This window comes from Doryrhamphus excisus, linkage group LG17 (genome assembly GCF_037039965.1).
Source record: "Doryrhamphus excisus strain RoL-2023G ecotype Guam linkage group LG17, RoL_Dexc_Guam_v1.1, whole genome shotgun sequence".
NCBI lineage: Eukaryota > Metazoa > Chordata > Actinopteri > Syngnathiformes > Syngnathidae > Doryrhamphus > Doryrhamphus excisus.
In genome coordinates this window covers 13,173,481-13,194,009 of record NC_136373.1, presented here as the reverse complement: position 1 = coordinate 13,194,009, position 20,529 = coordinate 13,173,481, and the positions used below count along the sequence as shown (strand labels likewise).

The 20,529-nt window shown below is 40.0% G+C and overlaps 1 protein-coding gene across 5 annotated transcripts in view; it reads left to right on the top strand.

The window, feature by feature from the left end:
* Window positions 1–20,529, top strand: part of LOC131136968 (receptor-type tyrosine-protein phosphatase U) — a 302,752-nt gene that overhangs the window by 136,587 nt on the left and 145,636 nt on the right. For all 5 annotated transcript variants that reach the window (XM_078798065.1, XM_058084359.2, XM_058084358.2 and 2 more), the window contains exon 3: window positions 17,208–17,479. In XM_078798065.1, the coding sequence (XP_078654191.1) occupies window positions 17,208–17,479 (272 nt within the window). The remainder of the gene's footprint in view (window positions 1–17,207; window positions 17,480–20,529) is intronic.

Genomic DNA, 20,529 nt, shown 5'->3' with positions numbered 1-20,529 from the left:
AGTAAAGTTCATTCATTCATTTTCTACCGCTTATCCTCACAAGGGTCGCGGAGGGTGCTGGAGCCTATCCCAGCTATCCCAGCACCCTGGACTAGTCGCCAGCCAATCACAGGGCACATATAGACAAACAACCATTCACACTCACATTCATACCTATGGACAATTTGGAGTCGCTAATTAACCTAGCATGTTTTTGGAATGTGAGGAAACCGGATGCAAACTCCACACAGAGATGGCCGAGAGTGGAATTGAGCTCGGGTCTCCTACCTGTGAGACCTGCACGATAAGCACTTTCGCATCATGCAGCATGACTGTAAAGTAAAAACGCCAATTTCCAGGGCTGCAAAAATGCTTTCACGCTCGTCATTCACCATTACTACATGCTTTAGACTACACATTATTATGTTATTATCTGTCATAATAACTTCCATCCAGTTCAGTTGCGTTCTGTGTTGGTATCAGAAAAACGACATAAAAGCCAAAAAAAAAAGCAAAACATATAGTTCATCACAAATATAAAGTATTCCTCTTGTAAAATATCATATATGATGATGATAATGTGGTTTACTTGACTTTTGAGTCATGTTTTCAAATTGTCCATAGGTATGAATGTGAGTGTGAATGGTTGTTTGTCTATATGTGCCCTGTGATTGGCTGGCCACCAGTCCAGGGTGTACCCCGCCTCTCGCCCGAAGACAGCTGGGATAGACTCCAGCACCCCCCCCCGCGACCCTTGTGAGGAAAAGCGGTAGAAAATGAATGAATGAATGAATGAATGTTTTTGTAGAACATTTTCATTGAACTCTTCCATTAATAAAGTGTTTGACTTTGGAGGCTGTGCAGTATTGAGTATTTATCTCGGTATTTGAATTTCAGCTTAAAGTGTAGTAGAACAGTTGATTGAGTAGTTGTGTTGTTTTCTGTCTCCTTTGTCACCCATGAGCCTTTTTTTCGAGAAGGTTTTAAGACAAATAAAAAGTACATCATGTGTCCACTCATCCTCAGCCTCCCTTCTGGCTAAAACGGACAGTTGATCCTGAACTGCCTAAAGGACAATTTGAAAGGTCAGCAGAGACAGTCTGTTGAGAAAGTGCATTTCTTCTTCTCTTCCAACCCCCTTTCTCCCTCGATTGGAACGACGGCGCAACGCTTGCTGGGGTGTTCTTATCGCTCTTTTAAATGCTGGAAGGCACAGGCTACTTCAACAACAGCATAACTTGTATTTCATATATTTTCTGCCCTAACATTCGTCTTCCACTGGCCCGCTTCTCTCTCTTCATTTCTAGCCCTAAAAACACCAAAATGTCCCCTGAGGTGGCGGTAATGGTCTCCATGGTTTCTGCTTTTGGCAACAAATCCCTGCTGAGAAACCAATCATAACTTGATTGAGGGCGTACAATAAAGGTAAAAGCAGAACTGAGTAATGAGATGTCATTGAAAGTGTTTTTTTTTAAAGTAAAAGAAACACAAAATAAAGGTTAAGGGTGCCTCATGGCAGGGTAGACTTCTTTCGATGCTGTTCACTCCGTCACCTTTTAGGTCTTATGTTTCCGTTAAATGAGAAGTTTATGGAACAGTCAAGCTGTTATATGAGGACAGAGTGTGTTTTCAAGTCCTCCGGGATAGATTGTATACAGATGGAAAATGACGTTAGTGACGTGTTCCATTATTTAACATGAATTACAGGAGAAATGCCACGTGGACTTGATCTTTGGTCAATGACAAAATACCACAGCCAGAGGAGCTGAATGGTTCAGAGAGGGAAAATGTCAATACCTACCGTCTATTTTTGATGGACTAAATTGCATGTGTTGCTATTTGGCTGTTTGTATATACGTGACGGATACATTTGGTGTGGAGTACCTTGAACGAATATGGGAATTATTTGTTGTGCGTGAATTAAAAACAGTCGGTGTATTGTACATACAAATATTTTATAGGGTCATCCCCATCTGATCTTGATAGTGGATATCATGCCGATTACAATTTCCGATATCGGCACTCCGATACAAGCATTCTATCTAGCAACACCGGATCAAGCATGCAAAGCCGATGTGATGACAACAACAGCGTTTGGTAACGTGTTTACCAATAAGAATGGGTGTTGTCGGCCCTGTGTCAGTATTTTTCATTGAAGTCCGAAACTAAATTTGAAACACTTCTATGCTAGGACTACGTTATGCTAGCCATAGCATTTCAGTATGTGGAATCAAACTATGGAATGGATTGAGTAAGACCCTCAAACAATGCACAACGATGAGCCAATTCAAGAAACAATACAAGCAGTTGATGTTTGCTAAATACAAGGATGAAGGGTCTTGAACCAGTCATGATGTGCTATACATATCACTATATTGACACTTACTATGGTACCCATGATGTCATTGGATGGCCATATCACCTCGTACTTCGTACAAAAATAAAAATAATAATAATTTAAAAAAAAACTATATTAGGAAAGCAGGAAGTGAACAAATGTATCAGTCACTGATTGTAAAAGTACCAGATGGAGGGGTAGGATTTAATAAGCTTTGCTTCTTCCTACTCCTTTTGGACATGTGGAACTGTGAACTGTTTTATGGGATGCATTCAATTGTAATCTGATGTATGTTCAAATGAAATAAAACCATTACCATTACCAAAAAGACATGATGCTAAGTGCAAAACTTGTCACGCACAAGTTTCCTGTGCTGTCGCAAATCCAGGCACATTTAATACAACCAATGTCATTGAGTGTTTTGTGTTTTTATTCTCTTCTAACATTATATATATATATATATCTCTTCCAACATTTAAAACTACAAAATAAGTAATAAAAGTACAGTGTGTAGGATTCTTGTTGTTATTGGATTAATAACCGTATCAACTGATACTGAAAGATACAATATTGTATTGGAAGTGACAAAGTCTGGGTGATTGCATCGTCACAAACCTGGTTCAGCAGTTGATGTTTGCTAAATACAAGGATGAAGAGTCTTGAACCAGTCATGATGTGCTATACATATCACTATATTGACACTTACTATGGTACCCATTATGTCATTGGATGCTCATATCACCTCGTACTTCGGTACGGGACAAAAATAAAATTAAACTATATTAGGAAAGCAGGAAGTGAACAAATGTAACAGTTACTGATTGTAAAAGTACCAGATGGAGGGGTAGGATTTAATAAGCTTTGCTTCTTCCTACTCCTTTTGGACATGTGGAACTGTGAACTGATTATGGGATGCATTCAATTGTAATCTGATGCATGTTCAAATGAAATAAAACCATTACCATTACAAATACCAGAAATCAACCACAATGCAGAATGCATACAGGTGCCATCTGTGGTGCAGCACAGAGGTACTGATTCCGACATCATCCAGGTTGAGAGAGGTTGTCTATCATGGACGGAGACAAAGTGATGACTCATGTCTCTCAGGGATTCAATTTTGTGCCATCATATTCCAACAACACTGCATTTGTTACTTGTTTTTAAATATTTGTGTACTTTTTTTTGTTACAGTCCACTTGCAATACATTAGGGTCAAGTGGAGCAGCGATCCACTACACAGTGCATTTACAGGGCTCGAGTGGAACAGGGTGGCCTTGCACTTTTCAGTTCTGGCGGAGGTCTGCATGCTGAGTGCTATTCTATTTGTTTTTGTGAAGGACCTGTCTTTCTGATCTTTGCACTGTTTACCCCGACAAATTGCTTTTCGATAGCTTTCTGTCTGATTTTGAGCTCGGTCCTCTCTCATCTGACACCAGTGACTTCTGAATGGACAAAATGTTTTTTGAGGCTATTATTGCCGCAATGGTCACTTCCAGTAGATATAGTGACCAGGTGTTCCAATTCTTCTGTCTGTAAAATATACCTGTCTTGCTGTCTGAAAGGTAGATCAGAAGATTGAATATTGATTTAAGTCCGAACACTGAGACATTATCCACTTACATTGATCGGTTAGTGGGCGGCTTTTGCAGTGTAACACCTGAGCGATACTTATTTCGTGTTCTTCAACATTACATTGTTTTATTTAGTTCAGGTTTTACAACTATGACTAATTCTACTGCTATTAATTGTTTATTCATTCATTCATTCATTTTCTACTGCTTTTTCCTCACGAGGGTCGCGGGGGGTGCTGGAACCTATCCCAGCTGTCTTCGGGCGAGAGCCAATCACAGGGCACATATAGACAAACAACCATTCACACTCACATTCATACCTATGAAGTCGCCAATTAACCTAGCATGTTTTTGGAATGTGGGAGGAAACCGGAGTACCCGGAGAAAACCCACGCAGAGACTCCACACAGAGATGGCCCGAGGGTGGAATTGAACCCTGGTCTCCTAGCTGTGAGGTCTGCGCACTAACCACTCGACCGCCATGCCGCCCTTAATTGTATTAGTATTTTTTTAAATACTGCTTCTTCTTGTTAGCGTTGCAAGTGAAGCCTATGTCTTTGGGCGGGGTAAAACCTGGACCGGTCACCAGTCAACCATCGGCTCATAAACACCTTTCACACCTACACGTTCGGTCGAGTGGTTAGCATGTTGGCCACGCAGCTGGGATAGGCTCCAGCATACCCCCGTGACCCTAGTGAGGATAAGTGGCATAGAAAATGGATGGCATGACACCTATAGTATAGGCAATTTAGAGTCGTCCTTTAACTTAAATGGGACCTACTATGCTTTTTCCACTTTTTTGACCTATAAATTTAAGAGTTAAATTTAAGAGTTTAAGAGTTAAATGAGAGTTAAATTTAAGAGTTAAATGAGTTAGAGTGTTTTATTGTCATGTTAAACAATGCCAATGCATCAAGTGAGTGAAATAAGTTTTGTCCATGTCGTGGGACATTTAGTACACAGAAATATTTTGCACGAGTGGTTGGCTTGCAGGTCACACAGCTACGTCTAGGTCCAGATCCAGATCTAGGTCCAGCTTGATCCGGATTTGATTCCTCGCTCGGGCATCTCTGTGTGGAATTTGCATGTTCTCCCCGTGCATGCGTGGGTTTTCTCCAGGTACTCCGGTTTCCTCCCACATTCCAAGAACATGCTGTACTGTAGCGTTTTTGTATCCTTGTTAGAACATATTTCCCATGTACAGTATGTCGATGTATTTTCCTGTTTTATTCCTTAGCCTGCAGGCTATACAGCTAGGAGACCTGAGTTTGATTCCACCTTCGGCATGTTCTCCTCATGCATGCGTGGGTTTTCTCCAGGTACTCCGATTTCCTCCCACATTCCAAAAACATGCTGTACTGTAGCGTTTTTGTATCCTTGTTAGAACATATTTCCCATGTACAGTATGTCGATGTATTTTCCTGTTTTACTCCTTAGCCTGCAGGCTATACAGCTAGGAGACCCGAGTTCGATTCCACCTTCGGCATGTTCTCCCTGTGCATGCATGGGTTTTCTCCGGGTACTCTGGTTTCCTCCCACATTCCAAAAACATGCTAATTGGCAACTCCAAATTGTCCATAGGTATGAATGTGAGTGTGAATGGTTGTTTGACTATATTTGCCCTGTGATTGGCTGGCCACCAGTCCAGGGTGGACCCTGCCTCTCGCCTGAAGACAGCTGGGGATAGGCTCCAGCCTACCCCCCCGATTTGAAAACATTTGAACTATCCCAGGAGAATCGGAATGCTCGTCCCATTGATGCTGTAGACCCGATGCCCATTCCTAACCGCATTCCTAATTAATGGCAAATAATTGCATTCAGCAAGAGAGTGGATTAGCAAGCAGGTGGTTGCAACATGGAGAGAAGCAGTTGGCACTCCTCCACCAACACCACTGACAATTTATCTTATGAGAGAAAAACGGGTTTCGGTGGTTAACGAGAGAAGAAAATGGAGCTATGCATGCCGAGAACGTTTTTAAGATGTCTTGTGCATAAACTGAAACCATATCATCCTCAACCGGGACATGATCTTCAGGAGATCTTCTGCCCAGATGAAGTCTGTCCACCTGCATGTTCTATCTCTCCAACTACCGCTCAGAGTTCACAGGTTACATTTTTGGAACATAATCCGTTGGGATAGGGGATAGGCTCCAGCAGCCCCCGCGACCCTCGTGAGGATAAGCGGTAGAAAATGAATGAATGAAGCTGAAGATGATAGCGTGCTAATATATGGAGGACGATGAATATGAAGTGCGTGTGTGCTTCTTTGTTGCAATTGTGTGTTATTATGAAGACTTAATTATGGCTGTGTAATTTCTTATTATTGTTTTGTCCCTATAAAAGATGTTCCCAGCAAGGGGACGCTCCCCCTGTCGTATTCCCCTTTCATCAAATCTTCTATAAATGTTTATTGCACAACTTCATCCTTGCGTGGAATTGTGCATGAAATTAGATAAACTAGAATAACTTTATTTATACATATTAAAGACCGGTTATGGTGCTTCTGGTGGCAAACCCATCTCATGGAAGCTTTTAATGCTATTTGACAATATCACAACATAGTAAGGCAATTTTCCTCCATTTGTGAGCTGCTTTTTTTTTAATGATTATAATGTTGCTCTCAGGCCAATGTCCACCACTCCACTCAGTCCCTGTTTTTTTTTTTCCACTTGTTTACTGTACTGTATATGTGCTGGAGGTCATTGTATGTGGCAGTGAATAAATGGAACTCCGCCATGGAATCCGAGTCCAAAATCCTTCCTGACCTTCGGGAGGGCAGAAGGAAAGTGGCTGGATGAAAGATGAGTAACAAGATTTGCGTGCGGGAGAGCAGGGCCGTAGATCAATCTGATAGTAATGGCGCTGTAAGCATCATCGAGGACACTTCTTAAAGCCAAACAGAGCTGTTAATCCTATTACGGTCACTATTTGAGATAACGGGGTGGCCTTAGATGTCAGAGGGTCAGACATCCTAAAAATGCTTGTTAAGGTTCGTTACGGGGGTTTACCGTTCTCTTCTTCCTTCCTTTTTTTCCCCCTTGTTTTCATTTCTGTTCATCCCCCTCTCCTTGCATTGTGACTTGCTACGGATAGAGTCACCTCCAGCCTCGGACCAGGTCGTAGTCCAGCCGAGCTCTGCATGAATTATGATGTGCCAGATCACTGCTAATCTTGTTACGGATGTTCATTTGCCCTTGAGAGCGCCATCAATGAATGGACGTGACTGTATCTGATTCCTCTATGCTTTGCTACTGTGGCGTCCTCCATGTGTTTGTACACCGTTGACTTTGAGATGATTTTTCTATTTAATAATTATTTTTGAATGGTTTTTTAAAAAGGACTCCAAAGTAACTGTACAGAACTGAAAAGTAATACAAATGTTTTTTGGAACACTAAGGTTAGGAAACCCTGATTATTATTGGAGGCACAACAGTACCCCCCGCCTACATGTAGCATTTCAGTGTAATACTATGAAGTGTGAGTTTATTTAGTTTATTTTGCATGTCCGGGTTTTCTCCTGGTACTCTGGTTTCCTCCCACGTTCCGAAAACATGGGAAAAAAACAAACAAACAAAAAGACCTTAAACTGTATTATGGAAAGCAGGAAGTGAACAAATGTAACAGTTACTGATTGTAAAAGTACCAGATGGAGGAGTAGGATTTAATAAGCTTTGCTTCTTCCTACTCCTTTTGGACATGTGGAACTGTGAACTTATTATGGGATGCATTCAATTGTAATCTGATGCAGGTTCAAATGAAATAAAACCATTACCATTACCATTAAGGTTAATTAACGACTCCAAATTGTCTATAGGTATGAATGTGAGTGTGAATGGTTGTTTGTCTATTTTAGGGTGTACCCCGCCTTTCGCCTGAAGATTGCTGGTATAGATTCCAGCATGCACGCAACCCTGGTGAGGATTTATATAAATAAATACAGATACAGAGTGTGTATAACGGCAGGTTAAAAAGTGCTGAACAGAGCATATAATATGATTAGTTCAACACTACCCTACCAGAAAAGTCATTAATCGCCCTCCTCATCCTTTTACTGGGAACTAAAACCATCTACAAGTCCTCTTCTTCAGCGGCAGAATAAAAAAGAAAACCTCAAAATTCCTTTGTCACACATTTTGTCAGCCTCTCTCTGTTTTGTTGTCACTCTGTGTCTTTTTTCTTGATGGAACTGAGCTGTCCTCTTCATCACGCAGTAGTTCAGCCTTTCGAAATCGAGTTTGCATGTTCTCCCCGTGCATGCGTGGGTTTTCTCCAGGTACTCATACAGCGCTTTTGTATCCTTGTTAGAACATATTTCCCATGTACAGTATGTCGATGTATTTTCCTGTTTTACTCCTTAGCCTGCAGGCTATACAGCTAGGAGACCCGAGTTCGATTCCACCTTCGGCATGTTCACCCCGTGCATGCGTGGGTTTTCTCCGGGTACTCCGATTTCCTCCCACATTCCAAAAACATGCTAGGTTAATTGGTGACTCCAAATTGTCCATAGGTATGAATGTGAGTGTGAATGGTTCTTTGTCCAAATGTGCCCTGTGATTGGCTGGCCACCAGTCCAGGGTGTACTCGCCTCTTGCCTGAAGACAGCTGGGATAGGCTCCAGCACCCCTGCGACCTATGTGAGAATAAGCAGTATAAAATGAATGAATTAATGAAAAAAAAAATAATAATCTGAAGCAGGTTGCATGCAATCCCATTAACGTTGCAATAGTTAGAGAGGAAGGTGCAAGACGGATGACAGAAGCCCGACAATCACGCAACGTCAACACAGCGCCATCAGTTACTATTTGTCCACAGATTTATGGCTCAGATGTCCATGTATTTCCTTCTCAAACGAGTTCAGCAAGCAACATACCATGTCCTGTCTGGATTCTATTCCACACTCTAGAATAAAAGTAAAGCCTGACAGCCTGACTTTCAAATTGGGGTTAAAATGAAAGCCAATTTTGAAAATAAGCCTCACAGCTGAAGCGATTTGTCGAGTCAGTTTGTTTTTTTTTTACAAATGCAGGCACAGGAATGACAACATGTGATATGTTTACTGTCTGCCTAGAAGGTCTGGTGATATGTATATTATCTCTCAGTTAGTTAGAGTAACTGCTGTGGTCCGGAACGGGATAAGCTACGACTGCTAAGTCCAATTTTTTCAGAATCAGAAAAGGGTTTATTGCTAGGTATGATTAAACACATACTAGGAATTTGTTTTGGTATAGTAGGTGCAGACACATCTATTAAAAAGATTAAGATTAAGATATGCCTTTATTGGTCCCTGAGTGGGGAAATTTGTATTGCACAGCAGCAAGAGTACAGAGTCAAGTAAGCAGTACATAATACACAATATAGAAAAATAAACAATATAAACAACCCAAGTATTAACAAAAATCAACAGTTTTTCCCAGAGTTATATACAATACAGTATGTAGATAATATGAAACGAGATGAGATATACAGTAAAGTCTCGTTATATCGATATCGGTTATAACGAATTACTGCTTATTATGATACTATTTTCATTTCCCGGCAAATTTCTAGTCTTTTATGATATAATTAATTCCGTTAGTACGATACCCGGTTATTATGATAATCCGGTTACTACGATGCCCTTTTCATCTCCCGCCAGCCAATTTGGTCTGCTTATATCGATACAAAAGCAGCTTAAATCAATCTTTGCTTAAGGATTTCAATACCAAAAAAGAACACGGCGAACGGCTGCTTCCAGTCAACTTTATTTTTCACACTTCCACCACCAGAGCACAGCACACACACACCGATTCCCGCACTTCCTGGTTCACAGGTCATGCTCAACCCGCCCCACATAGCTGGCCAAACACATGCCTGCAACAGAAGAACCAACTGACATAGCATACACACCTATTCCAACGAAGACACAAGCGTACAAATACATGTATTTAATTGTGTTGTATTCAAATATCTTTTTATCGCTTGCAATAATCACTGTTTTTCATATGTACATGCTGGCGTTCGTTGGTTCTTCTGTGTGTGCTGCGCTCTGGTGGTGGAAGTGTGAAAAATAAAGTTGACTGGAAGCAGCCGTTCGCCGTGTTCTTTTTTGGTATTGAAATCCTTAAGCAAAGATTGATTTAATTGTTCTCTACTATAGAACAATGTCGAGTGCATTATTGCCCACTTTTAATGCAGTTCGGCACAGGATCGGATATATCGACAGTCCGGTTATATCGATATTTTTTCAGACTCCCGACAATATCGATTTAACGAGACTTTACTGTATAACCAGTCTATACACTGAGATCTTGCTAGTGAGTTAATATGAGGCATTATGGAAATACTTCACATAGAACTTAGTATATTGCATTTAGAGCCCTTAATATCGCACATGGAGGTTGATCAGATATTGCACAGTGAATGGGGTCTGGAGTAACTATAGTGACTATAAAAGCAAGTAGTACACAGATTACAAAAAAGAATGAAAAATACAAAATATACAGAATAACAGTATAAATATATGTACACAGTCTGTTTTGTTTGTTATTCCGGAAGTGCAGTCTGATTTGTGCATACCGTTACATGTTCTAGGAGTATTATGGAGTATACATCGTCTCTGTAATTTGTGGACAACTTTATCCTGTACAACACATGTACAGAAATATTGTATTGATGCCACATTAAGTCGAGATCTTGAATCATTATAAAATTATACCTAATTGTATTGGATTGTACATAGTGAATGAGCTAGCAGGACCATTATACAATATCAAGACTACAGCGCACAATGTGCCCCCAGACTATCATTTAATTTGTCACAATGTTTAATTCATGGACATTTCATACATCATATGCACTCATATATAGGAAACCTCATTAAATTGTGACTCCATCGTCACTTCGAAAATCTCAAAGGAGCAACTCGCTAAGTGGCTGGTTCCTATGTTTCAAGTTATAATTACACAACATTACAGGTGTAACAATACAGTATATTGTAAAAGAACCATGCAGGACACTAGTGCTTCACCACTTCAGCGCTCGCGAGTATTTTATGACTCCCTCGTGGTCCCGCAGGATGCAAGAGAGGAGACGGGTCTGTGAAAGATCTAATTAAGCAGAGCAATATGAGAGTGCAGTGATCCCCCCAGCCCAGGACAAGTCACAAATCAGAGGTTGTTGACAGTGGGCTGCAGGGCAAATTGGGCGTTGCAGTAAAAGAAGTAGTGAAGCCTCAAGGTAACGACTGCGCTTTACCTGTCTCCGGCAACCCTGTTTAACTTTCTTTATGGCTCGGGGTGATGGGTGTGTGAATCTCAATCTCTTTATGTAAAACATAATGTAGACGTTTGTCTTATTTGCACCTAAATGGGTAATTAGGGCCTTCTCCCGTGGCTGAGTGGTGCTGGTGAACAACTAGATTTGATTAGAGGATTTAGTATTTATAGCGACAAGATAAACCGAATGCTGTCAATAGGAGACAATGGCCAAACTGTTGCCATGGATATATCCGACGTGACATTTTTGCCGGACACCGATGGCAGCGGCATTCATATTACTACGCTGTACATCAGGGGTCTCAAACATGCGGCCCGCGGGCCAAATGTGGCCCGCAGGACACTAGTTTGAGGCCCCCGCCTTGATATGAAAGTTTAATGTTAATGATGAGATTTTTAACATGTATTTTAAGAAAAGTAAAATAAAAACAACCTGTTTTATTTCACTGAGTCACAAAACAATGCAGGTGCATTTTGCAATAGTTATCGTCCTAAAATTCACTCTAAACCAGGGGTCTCAAACATGCGGCCCGTGGGCCAAATGTGGCCTGCAGGACACTAATTTGAGGCCCCCACCTTGATATGAAAGTTTAATGTCAGTGCGGCCCGCGCAATTTTGATATGGATGCTGTATGGTATCATGTACCCAGAAAAAATTATTACGTTTGATTAATGTTCATGTTAAAGGTTAAATAACTGTTAATAGTTATCCTCCCTATCTGTGTGGAAGTGGTACGTTTTTGGCTATTTAAGTTTAAAGGAAATAATTTGAAGGCTACCGTTAGGGTCGCTAGCTCTCTAGTTTGCGAGTTAGCGTGTGTCTCAAGACCCTGCAGTTGCGCAATATGTTGTAAATAAAAAGAGTATAAATGTGACTATAGTCGTGTTTTGTCATGTCTACAGGGCTCTAATAATGCTTTGTTCATTTTAATCTGAAAAAAATAATTTGTCTACCCACCAACTATATGTGGTTTCTTAAGTTTTATTATTATTATTATTATATTTATTTATTATTGATTGATTGGTTTTCTTTATTCTTGATTTGTTTATTTATTTTTCATCTTATTTTGTGTAGAAAAATAAAAATTAAGATATTTGAGAACAGTGGAATGTTTTATCAGAGCTTTTCTTGTAGAAAATCGAAACCAAAGCAAAGTTTATTCATTTTTCTGTTTTTAATAAATGTGGTTTTTTTTTTTGGAAAACCTGATGCGACCCAGTCTCGCCCAGACCCTAGCTCCAGTGGCCCCCAAGTAAAGTTTGTACATCTACATATCCAGAAGAACATCGCCTGAAAGGTTGACACAACCAATTTTAGGAAATCAGAAGACACGTCCAACCCCAACACTTAAATGGGCAAACTTGAAGACTAATGCCACAAACTAGGAACAATTTGACACTTAGAGCTCCTCTGGTATCATTCATCTACTTTCAAAATGATAACCCCTTAGTAGAGAAGCGACTGGACAAGCTCTTTGAGAATAATGACAGATACAATTTAATTAAGACTTGCATGGAAGGAGACAACTTGATGGATGGTAAAAGAAATGTCTTGTTTATTCTACACAGAAGGACAGTGGACGCAAACCTATTGGTGTCTTGGAGGGACAGATGGATATTTATTCAAACTTTATCAGAAAACACAGACGCAAGGTCGTCTCAGAGCCTGTTGACGCGGAGACACCAAGGAATGTGTTTTGTCGACGCAAACCTCTCTCACCCTGAGCAGTTAATCATAACATATAATATTTATTCTAAGCAAGGCAGTGTGACATTAAGATATATATGTATTACTGCAAAATTATAGCATAACTAATAGTTTTAGTGAATTCATAACATGAAATGGAACAAGGTTGGTGTCCCCAAGCACCAATATTGGAATGTAAAGGCAAGGAGTGTCACAAAACACCCAACTCAAGAGACAATGCATGAGATTGGGTCCAGAAGACAATAATTTAAAGGGGACATATTATGCTTTTTCCACTTTTCTGACCTATAAATGTAGTTAGAATGTTGTATTCTCATGTTAAACGATGTCAAAGATAATGTTTGCCCATTTGGAAGTGAGCCTTGAAAGACGTTTGGAATGGCTCAAAACGCTTGGTTTCAAAAAGAGTGGTTAAACTGCCCCTTTGTGATGTCACTGAGTGCCGCACTTCCTTATATGGTTTATAGTTAGGATGCACTTTGGATGTGTGACCAATCACAGCGTTTTGGCAGAAAGCACAATTTAAAGGAAATACAGCTGGAATAGGTGCGGATTCTGCAAAATCTAAAAAGTTTATGTGCAGGTTATTGTGTGTAGCCGCTCTATAGGGGCCACAACTCAATACAAGGGGTCGAAAAATGAGCATAATAGATCCCGTCTAACAATCATTTTAATGTAATTCATGTAATTTAATGTAATGTAATTTATTGTATTTTCTCACAGACAGTTCATATGTTTAATGTTTGCAGCATTTCTTTGAATGGCTTTTCAATAGGGGTGTGGACATGAATAGTTTCCAGCTTATAACTGAACAATGGCAGCTCATTAGATTTTTTTGTTTTATCTGAATTGGCGTTTGTGACATGTATTTTCACACAGACAGTTCATATGTTTAATGTTTGCAGCATTTCTTGGAATGGCTTTTCAATAGGGGTGTGGGCATGAATAGTTTCCAACTTATAACTGAACAATGGCGGCTCATTGTTTTATCTGAATTGGCGTTTGTGACATATATTTTCTCACAGACAGTTCATATGTTTAATGTTTGCAGCATTTCTTGAAATGGCTTTTCAATAGGGGTGTGGACATGAATAGTTTCCAGCTTATAACTGAACAATGGCAGCTCATTGTTTTTTTGTTTTATCTGAATTGGCGTTTGTGACATATATTTTCTCACAGACAGTTCATATGTTTAATGTTTGCAGCATTTCTTGAAATGGCTTTTCAATAGGGGTGTGGACATGAATAGTTTCCAGCTTATAACTGAACAATGGCAGCTCATTGTTTTTTTGTTTTATCTGAATTGGCGTTTGTGACATATATTTTCTCACAGACAGTTCATATCTTTAATGTTTGCAGCATTTCTTGAAATGGCTTTTCAATAGGGGTGTGGACATGAATAGTTTCCAGCTTATAACTGAACAATGGCAGCTCATTGTTTTTTTGTTTTATCTGAATTGGCGTTTGTGACATATATTTTCTCACAGACAGTTCATATGTTTAATGTTTGCAGCGTTTCTTGGAATGGCTTTTCAATAGGGGTGTAGGCGTGAATAGTTCCAGCTTATAACTGAACAATGGCAGCTAATTTTTTTTTGTTTTATCTGAATTGGAGTTTGTGACATGTATGTTGTCACAGACAGTTCATATGTTTAATGTTTGCAGCTTTTCTTTGAATGGCTTTTCAATATGGGTGTGGGCATGAATAGTTCTAGCTTATAACTGAACAATGGCAGCTCATTGTTTGTTGTTTTACCTGAATTGGCGTTTGTGACATGTATTTTCTCACGGACAGTTCATATGTTTAATGTTTGCAGCATTTCTTGGAATGGCTTCAGGGACCTTGAGACTCCCAGTCCTAATTTGCAGCATACAGGATGGTGTTATTATGAAACTTATAGAATTATAGAATTGGTGTGTTTTTTTAATGGTGATGTATGTCGGTTACTTTTCCGTGCATTTTTTTGCAGTTTCGATTAGCATTCACTCGCTACTACATCAGTGTCGAGAATAACGGTCTTCTGGCCACCTGGCACCAACGTTGGATTGTCTGGTCTCTTTGGACGTTTTGTGACCGAGAACAGAGAGGCCTCGGAGTACAATGACGACGGGCTTGATTATGCGAGTCCACAGGAAGGGCTCCAGCATTGTTGTGCTAATCACATTAACGGACACAAACTCGAGTCAGGACAGATGCTCGACAAAGGGCCGAAAGGAGTTATGTTGTCCTGATTTGAGGAGGCTTTAGAGGAGAAGCTGCCACAGGGTCTTTCTCTTGTACATTTTTTTTTTAACCCAACCCTGACGGTTCATCCCCACAGTTAGTTTGTGTGAATTGTGGCGAGAGATTTCCTCAGCCAATGCTGATTATATCTTTTTATTCAACAGGGCACTTTCCCTCCTCCCCCCTGTTATCAACCGCCTACATGCATGGAACAACTTCCATTTTTTTTCGTCATGTGGATTTGAACGGCTAAAAATGTTTAAAAGCAGATTTAATCCTTTGTGATATGTGCGCCTTAGTTCGCAGAGTGTCTGCTTAACACAAATCTCTGTGGCAATCGCATACAAACTCCCACCGGTTATCTACAAATCACTTTGTAGAGCAGTTTGCGGAGAGTAGACACTCATGTGGTGTGAGGTTTATGTGGATGACATAAAAGCTCATCGTCTGACAAGGTTCAGTGTATTAGAGGAACATAAGTACTGTATTTCCCGGACTATAATCTTACATCTTTTGCATGGTTTGACTGGTCCTGGGACTTGTACTCTGGAGCGACTTATATGTATATTTTTTTTCACAGTGAAACCTGTGGTTTGCCCTATCACAAACATATACAACATAAATATCAACTTATGAAAACAACTGAGAAAGACGGAACACAAATTCTGTCAATTACAAGTTGCAAGTCGTGAAGTATGCAGCTGAAAACGGTAATGGAGCAGAAGGAAGAAGGTTTGGAATGATGAAAAACGTGTGAGGGACTGACATAAAGCGGAGGGTACTCAAACTTCAGTGAAGAAAAGAAAAAAAAGCTAATTTCTGAAGTTGAGAGGAACAAGTTCAGAAATAGGTGCTTGAACAACTTGATGCAGGGAGAGGCTTGTCAACAGTGCAGTTACGTCTCCACGACCAAATAGTTGACAGGGCGATGAATATAAATGACTTTGCGGGAGGACCCTCTTGGTGTTACGTTACATGCAACGGTGAATTTTTTTTAACTGAGCACAATGTGACACCAGGACATGGACAAGGTCCCTCTCACGTTTGACATCCCCATGGGTCGAAGTACGAAGTGAGAAAGTGCAAAAGAACGTGAATATAGCAATATTAGCCATGCAGAAGAGCAGGTGGAGTTGTTCGGAAGTGACACCGAGGATGAAGAATACAGTCAATTTGGTAGTGATTTGGAGTGAGATCGAGAGTTTGGTGAACTAGCTTTGTTATGTTAACATGTCAATATTGAACAAAGCAAAATTTGTTCTCAATCAGAAATCACTCCACACTCTTTATTGCTCTCTGGTTCTACCATATCTTACTTATTGTGTGGAAATATGGGCTAATAACTATAAAAGCAATCTTCACTCGCTAAATGTACTGCAAAAAAGGTCAGTAAGGATAATTCATAATGTCGCCTACAGAGAACATACTAGCTCCTTATTTCTAAAATCTGATATAGTTCATCTTCAAACAGCTAAAATAATGCATAAGGCTAAAAATAACCAATTAGCTAAAATGTCATCCAATACTTCTCTACAAGAGAGGAGAAATATGATCTCAGGGAAGAAGTACATTTGAAACACTTCTATGCTAGGACTACGTTAAAAAGCCATAGCATTTCAGTATGTGGAATCAAACTATGGAATGGATTGAGTAAGACCCTCAAACAATGCATCATTATATCATCTTGTACTTTGGTACGTGACAAAAAATAAAAAATATATAAATATAAAAAAATATATAAATAAAATAAATATATATAAATATAAAGAAAAAATATATTTTTATAAAATTAATTTTAAAAAATAATAAAATAAAAACTTAAACTATATTAGGAAAGCAGGAAGTGAACAAATGTAACAGTTACTGATTGTAAAAGTACCAGATGGAGGGGTAGGATTTAATAAGCTTTGCTTCTTCCTACTCCTTTTGGACATGTGGAACTGTGAACTGATTATGGGATGCATTCAATTGTAATCTGATGCATGGTCACATGAAATAAAACCATTACCATTACCATATGTTGATAGACTATAGTTATCTGAATAACTTTTAACATGTTACATGGACATACCACCTATTATGTTACATGAACAAATCCCTAATTCAATGTCCTCCCCCTTTCTGCTTTCAGGATCCTACATGTTGGTGAACTCCTCCCAGCATGCAGTGGGCCACTGTGCTCAGCTTCTGCTGCAGAGTCTGAGTGAAAATGACACACACTGCGTCCAATTCAGCTACTTCCTGTACAGCCGCGATGGCCACAGTCCGGGGGCCTTGAACGTGTACGTGCGGGTGAACGGCGGTCCTCTGGGCAGCCCGGTGTGGAACACATCAGGGTCACATGGGAAGCAGTGGCATCAGGTGGAGCTGGCTGTGAGCACCTTCTGGCCTAATGAATATCAGGTACTCGATAACTATCATGTTTGTGTGTCGTTTTGTCCTTTTTACTTTATTTTATTTTTTTATGTATAAGGGACTCAATTCAATAATGATTCAAAGAATTGAGAGGCTGATTGGAGGAGATTGTACACATAACTTTTCATAAAATGATGTTATAATTGACACTGTTGGAATGAAATTGCTATGTAAATGTGTACTATTATGGTCAGAGTGTTGTATTGAAATACATCATACCGAGAGGTGTTCGTAGTTTGACTCCCTCCTGTAGCAAAATAACATTATTAGAATACCTGAACTCTGGCTGCACGGTGACCGAGTGGTCAGCATGTAGGCCACGCAGTCGGAATAATCTCCGGTTTCCTCCCACATTCCAAAAACATGCTAGGTTAATTAGCGACTCCAAATTGTCCATAGGTATGAATGTGAGTGTGAATGGTTGTTTGTCTATATGTGCCCTGTGATTGGCTGGCCACCAGTCCAGGGTGTACCCTGCCTCTCGACCAAAAACAGCTGGGATAGGCTCCAGCACCCCCGCGACCCTTGTGAGAATAAGCGATAGACAATGAATGAATGAATGAATGTGAGTGTGAATGGTTGTTTGTCTATATATGCCCTGTGATTGGCTGGCCACCAGTCCAGGGTGTACCCCGCCTTTCGCCTGAAGTCATCTGGGATAGGCTCCAGCATACCCCTGTGACCTTAGTGAGGATAAGCGGTATAGAAGATGTATGCTTGGAGGGATGGAATTTTTCATGGGCTTTTCATTTCACATCGAATGAAATCACTTTGGAGTTGAAGTGATTGACATCAGGAGCTTCGGGTTCGAACATCTTTTCGGAACAAGTCTATCTGGAGTTTGTATGATGCATGGATCCAGTGTTAATCATCAACATCTGAAATTGAATGAGCATTGACCTTCTTTTGTTCACAGAAATGTCCACTTTTGGGTTCTATGGTTATCATCACACTTTTTATTTATCATTCACAAAAGTAACAATGCAACAAAACCAAAGAAAAACAAAACACACTCATGTTAATAAGTGTATGTGAGTATGGCATGTGCATATGGTGACATTTTGCAACATAATTTATTGACAATTTTAGCTAAATGGCTTTCAAGTAGGGCTGTGTTAAGCGATTATTTCTGTAATCGATTAATCTGGAAAATAGTTTTTCGATGCATCGATTAATCCCTGAAAGTCGCTGATTAGTCCCTGAAAACATAAACCACAAACACAAGCACAGGTTAATAAATATATATATATTTCTAAATGATCTACCCATATCAATAAAGTATAATAACATGAATAATACTATTAACAATAATAATAATAGAAATAAAACTAATTGTCGCGTGTATTTGAGGAGTGTCTGTCTGTGTGATCTTTTCTTCTGGCCGAACTCACTGAAACTTGTTGCCACGGCCGCCGCCATGTTTTGATTCTGAGTAGTGGTGTGGCGTTCGTGAACGAACGGGTCAAAAGAACTACTTCTTTTTTTGCGAACAAATGAACCGCCCATAAAATACCCCGTTCAGTCCGCCGGCCGTTTTGTTCATAACCGACACAGCACTACTTGGTGAGCCGTTGAGTCGGAACAAACGTGAACATGATTGAACGGACTGACTCGACACGACTGACCGGGTCTAAGCACAGGGGGAGATCACAGGCTAACAACCATTTGACCGAAATGAACGGATCTTTTTACTGAATGAAGCGGAATGATCCTGTTCACTGAAATGAACGGTTTTGCCCACCACTAATTCTGAGTGAAGGCGCATCGACATGCAGTTCTTGTGTCGACGTATTTTTTGTGTCGATGTCATCGATGACGTCGACACTTTTGAGGCATTCGTCTTTCGAATTCCACTGTAGTTGAGCAATCCTCCAAGCGAAAATGTTGCCATTGGTTTGATGGAGATGTCATGAAAACGCTCCATTTATTTACTTGGATTGTCTCCACCAAGACCCTCGCTCGGTTCACATATGGACTTCATCAAACATGGCGTAGTTTGTACAAGGCAGCTGGAAACCGTTTTTTTAGAGCGTACTGAACTCCTTCTTCTCGTTTGTATTCCTGATGACTGTCAAATTTCCATCTGGTTTATGTCGGCTCGAATGGGTCCATACGTTCCAGAAAAAGTCATTTATAAGACACAAATCTCATTAATCTGAATATATCGAATGTAAGAGGTGGCTTATTTATACTCGGGTGTACCTAACTGTAATTTTACCCAGTCAGGCCTGATTATGTCCAACTGCAATAATGTGCGTCGTGTTTTATAGCCTATTTACAGTATTGAATTATTGACCGGCATCTAATGTGTGTAGCACATCTTCTGTTGCTCCTCACAGATGGTTTTGGTCAGGTGCTCTTAAAGGATATCCATCTTTTGATTCAATTAAAATTTTCTGCAAACTCAGTGGAAGTGTCAAAAACCAATTAAGTTGAGTAGTGTGCATTTTATCAAGAACCGTCGGTGGCTGTAACTTAATTGAATTGTATTCAACCCTGCAGGAAGCGACCTTCGTTTAGTAAATAATAGTTCCATGTACAAACCGGGGGCAAGATGTACAGCGACTCTTTCTAATTCCGTAGCCTGACAATAGCCATGTTTACATGAGGAGTTTTTCTCTTTCCGAATGGAATCTTTCCGAATGACCTTTCCGAAAGCAATGGTATACATCAGGGGTCTCAAACACACGGCCCGTGGGCCAAATGTGGCCCGCAGGACACTAGTTTGAGGCCCCCGCCTTGATATGAAAGTTTAATGTTTGATATGGATGCTGTATGGTATCATGTACCCAGAAAAAAATATTACGTTTGATTAATGTTCATGTTAAAGGTTAAATAACTGTTAATAGTTATCCTCCCTATCCGTGTGGAAGTGGTAAGTTTTTGGCTATTTAAGTTTAAAGGAAATAACTTGAAGGCTAAAGTTTAGGTCGCTAGCTCTCTAGTTTGCGAGTTAGCATGTGTCTCAAGACCCTGCAGTTGCGCAATATGTTGTAAATAAAAAGAGTATAAATGTGACTATAGTCGTGTTTTGTCAT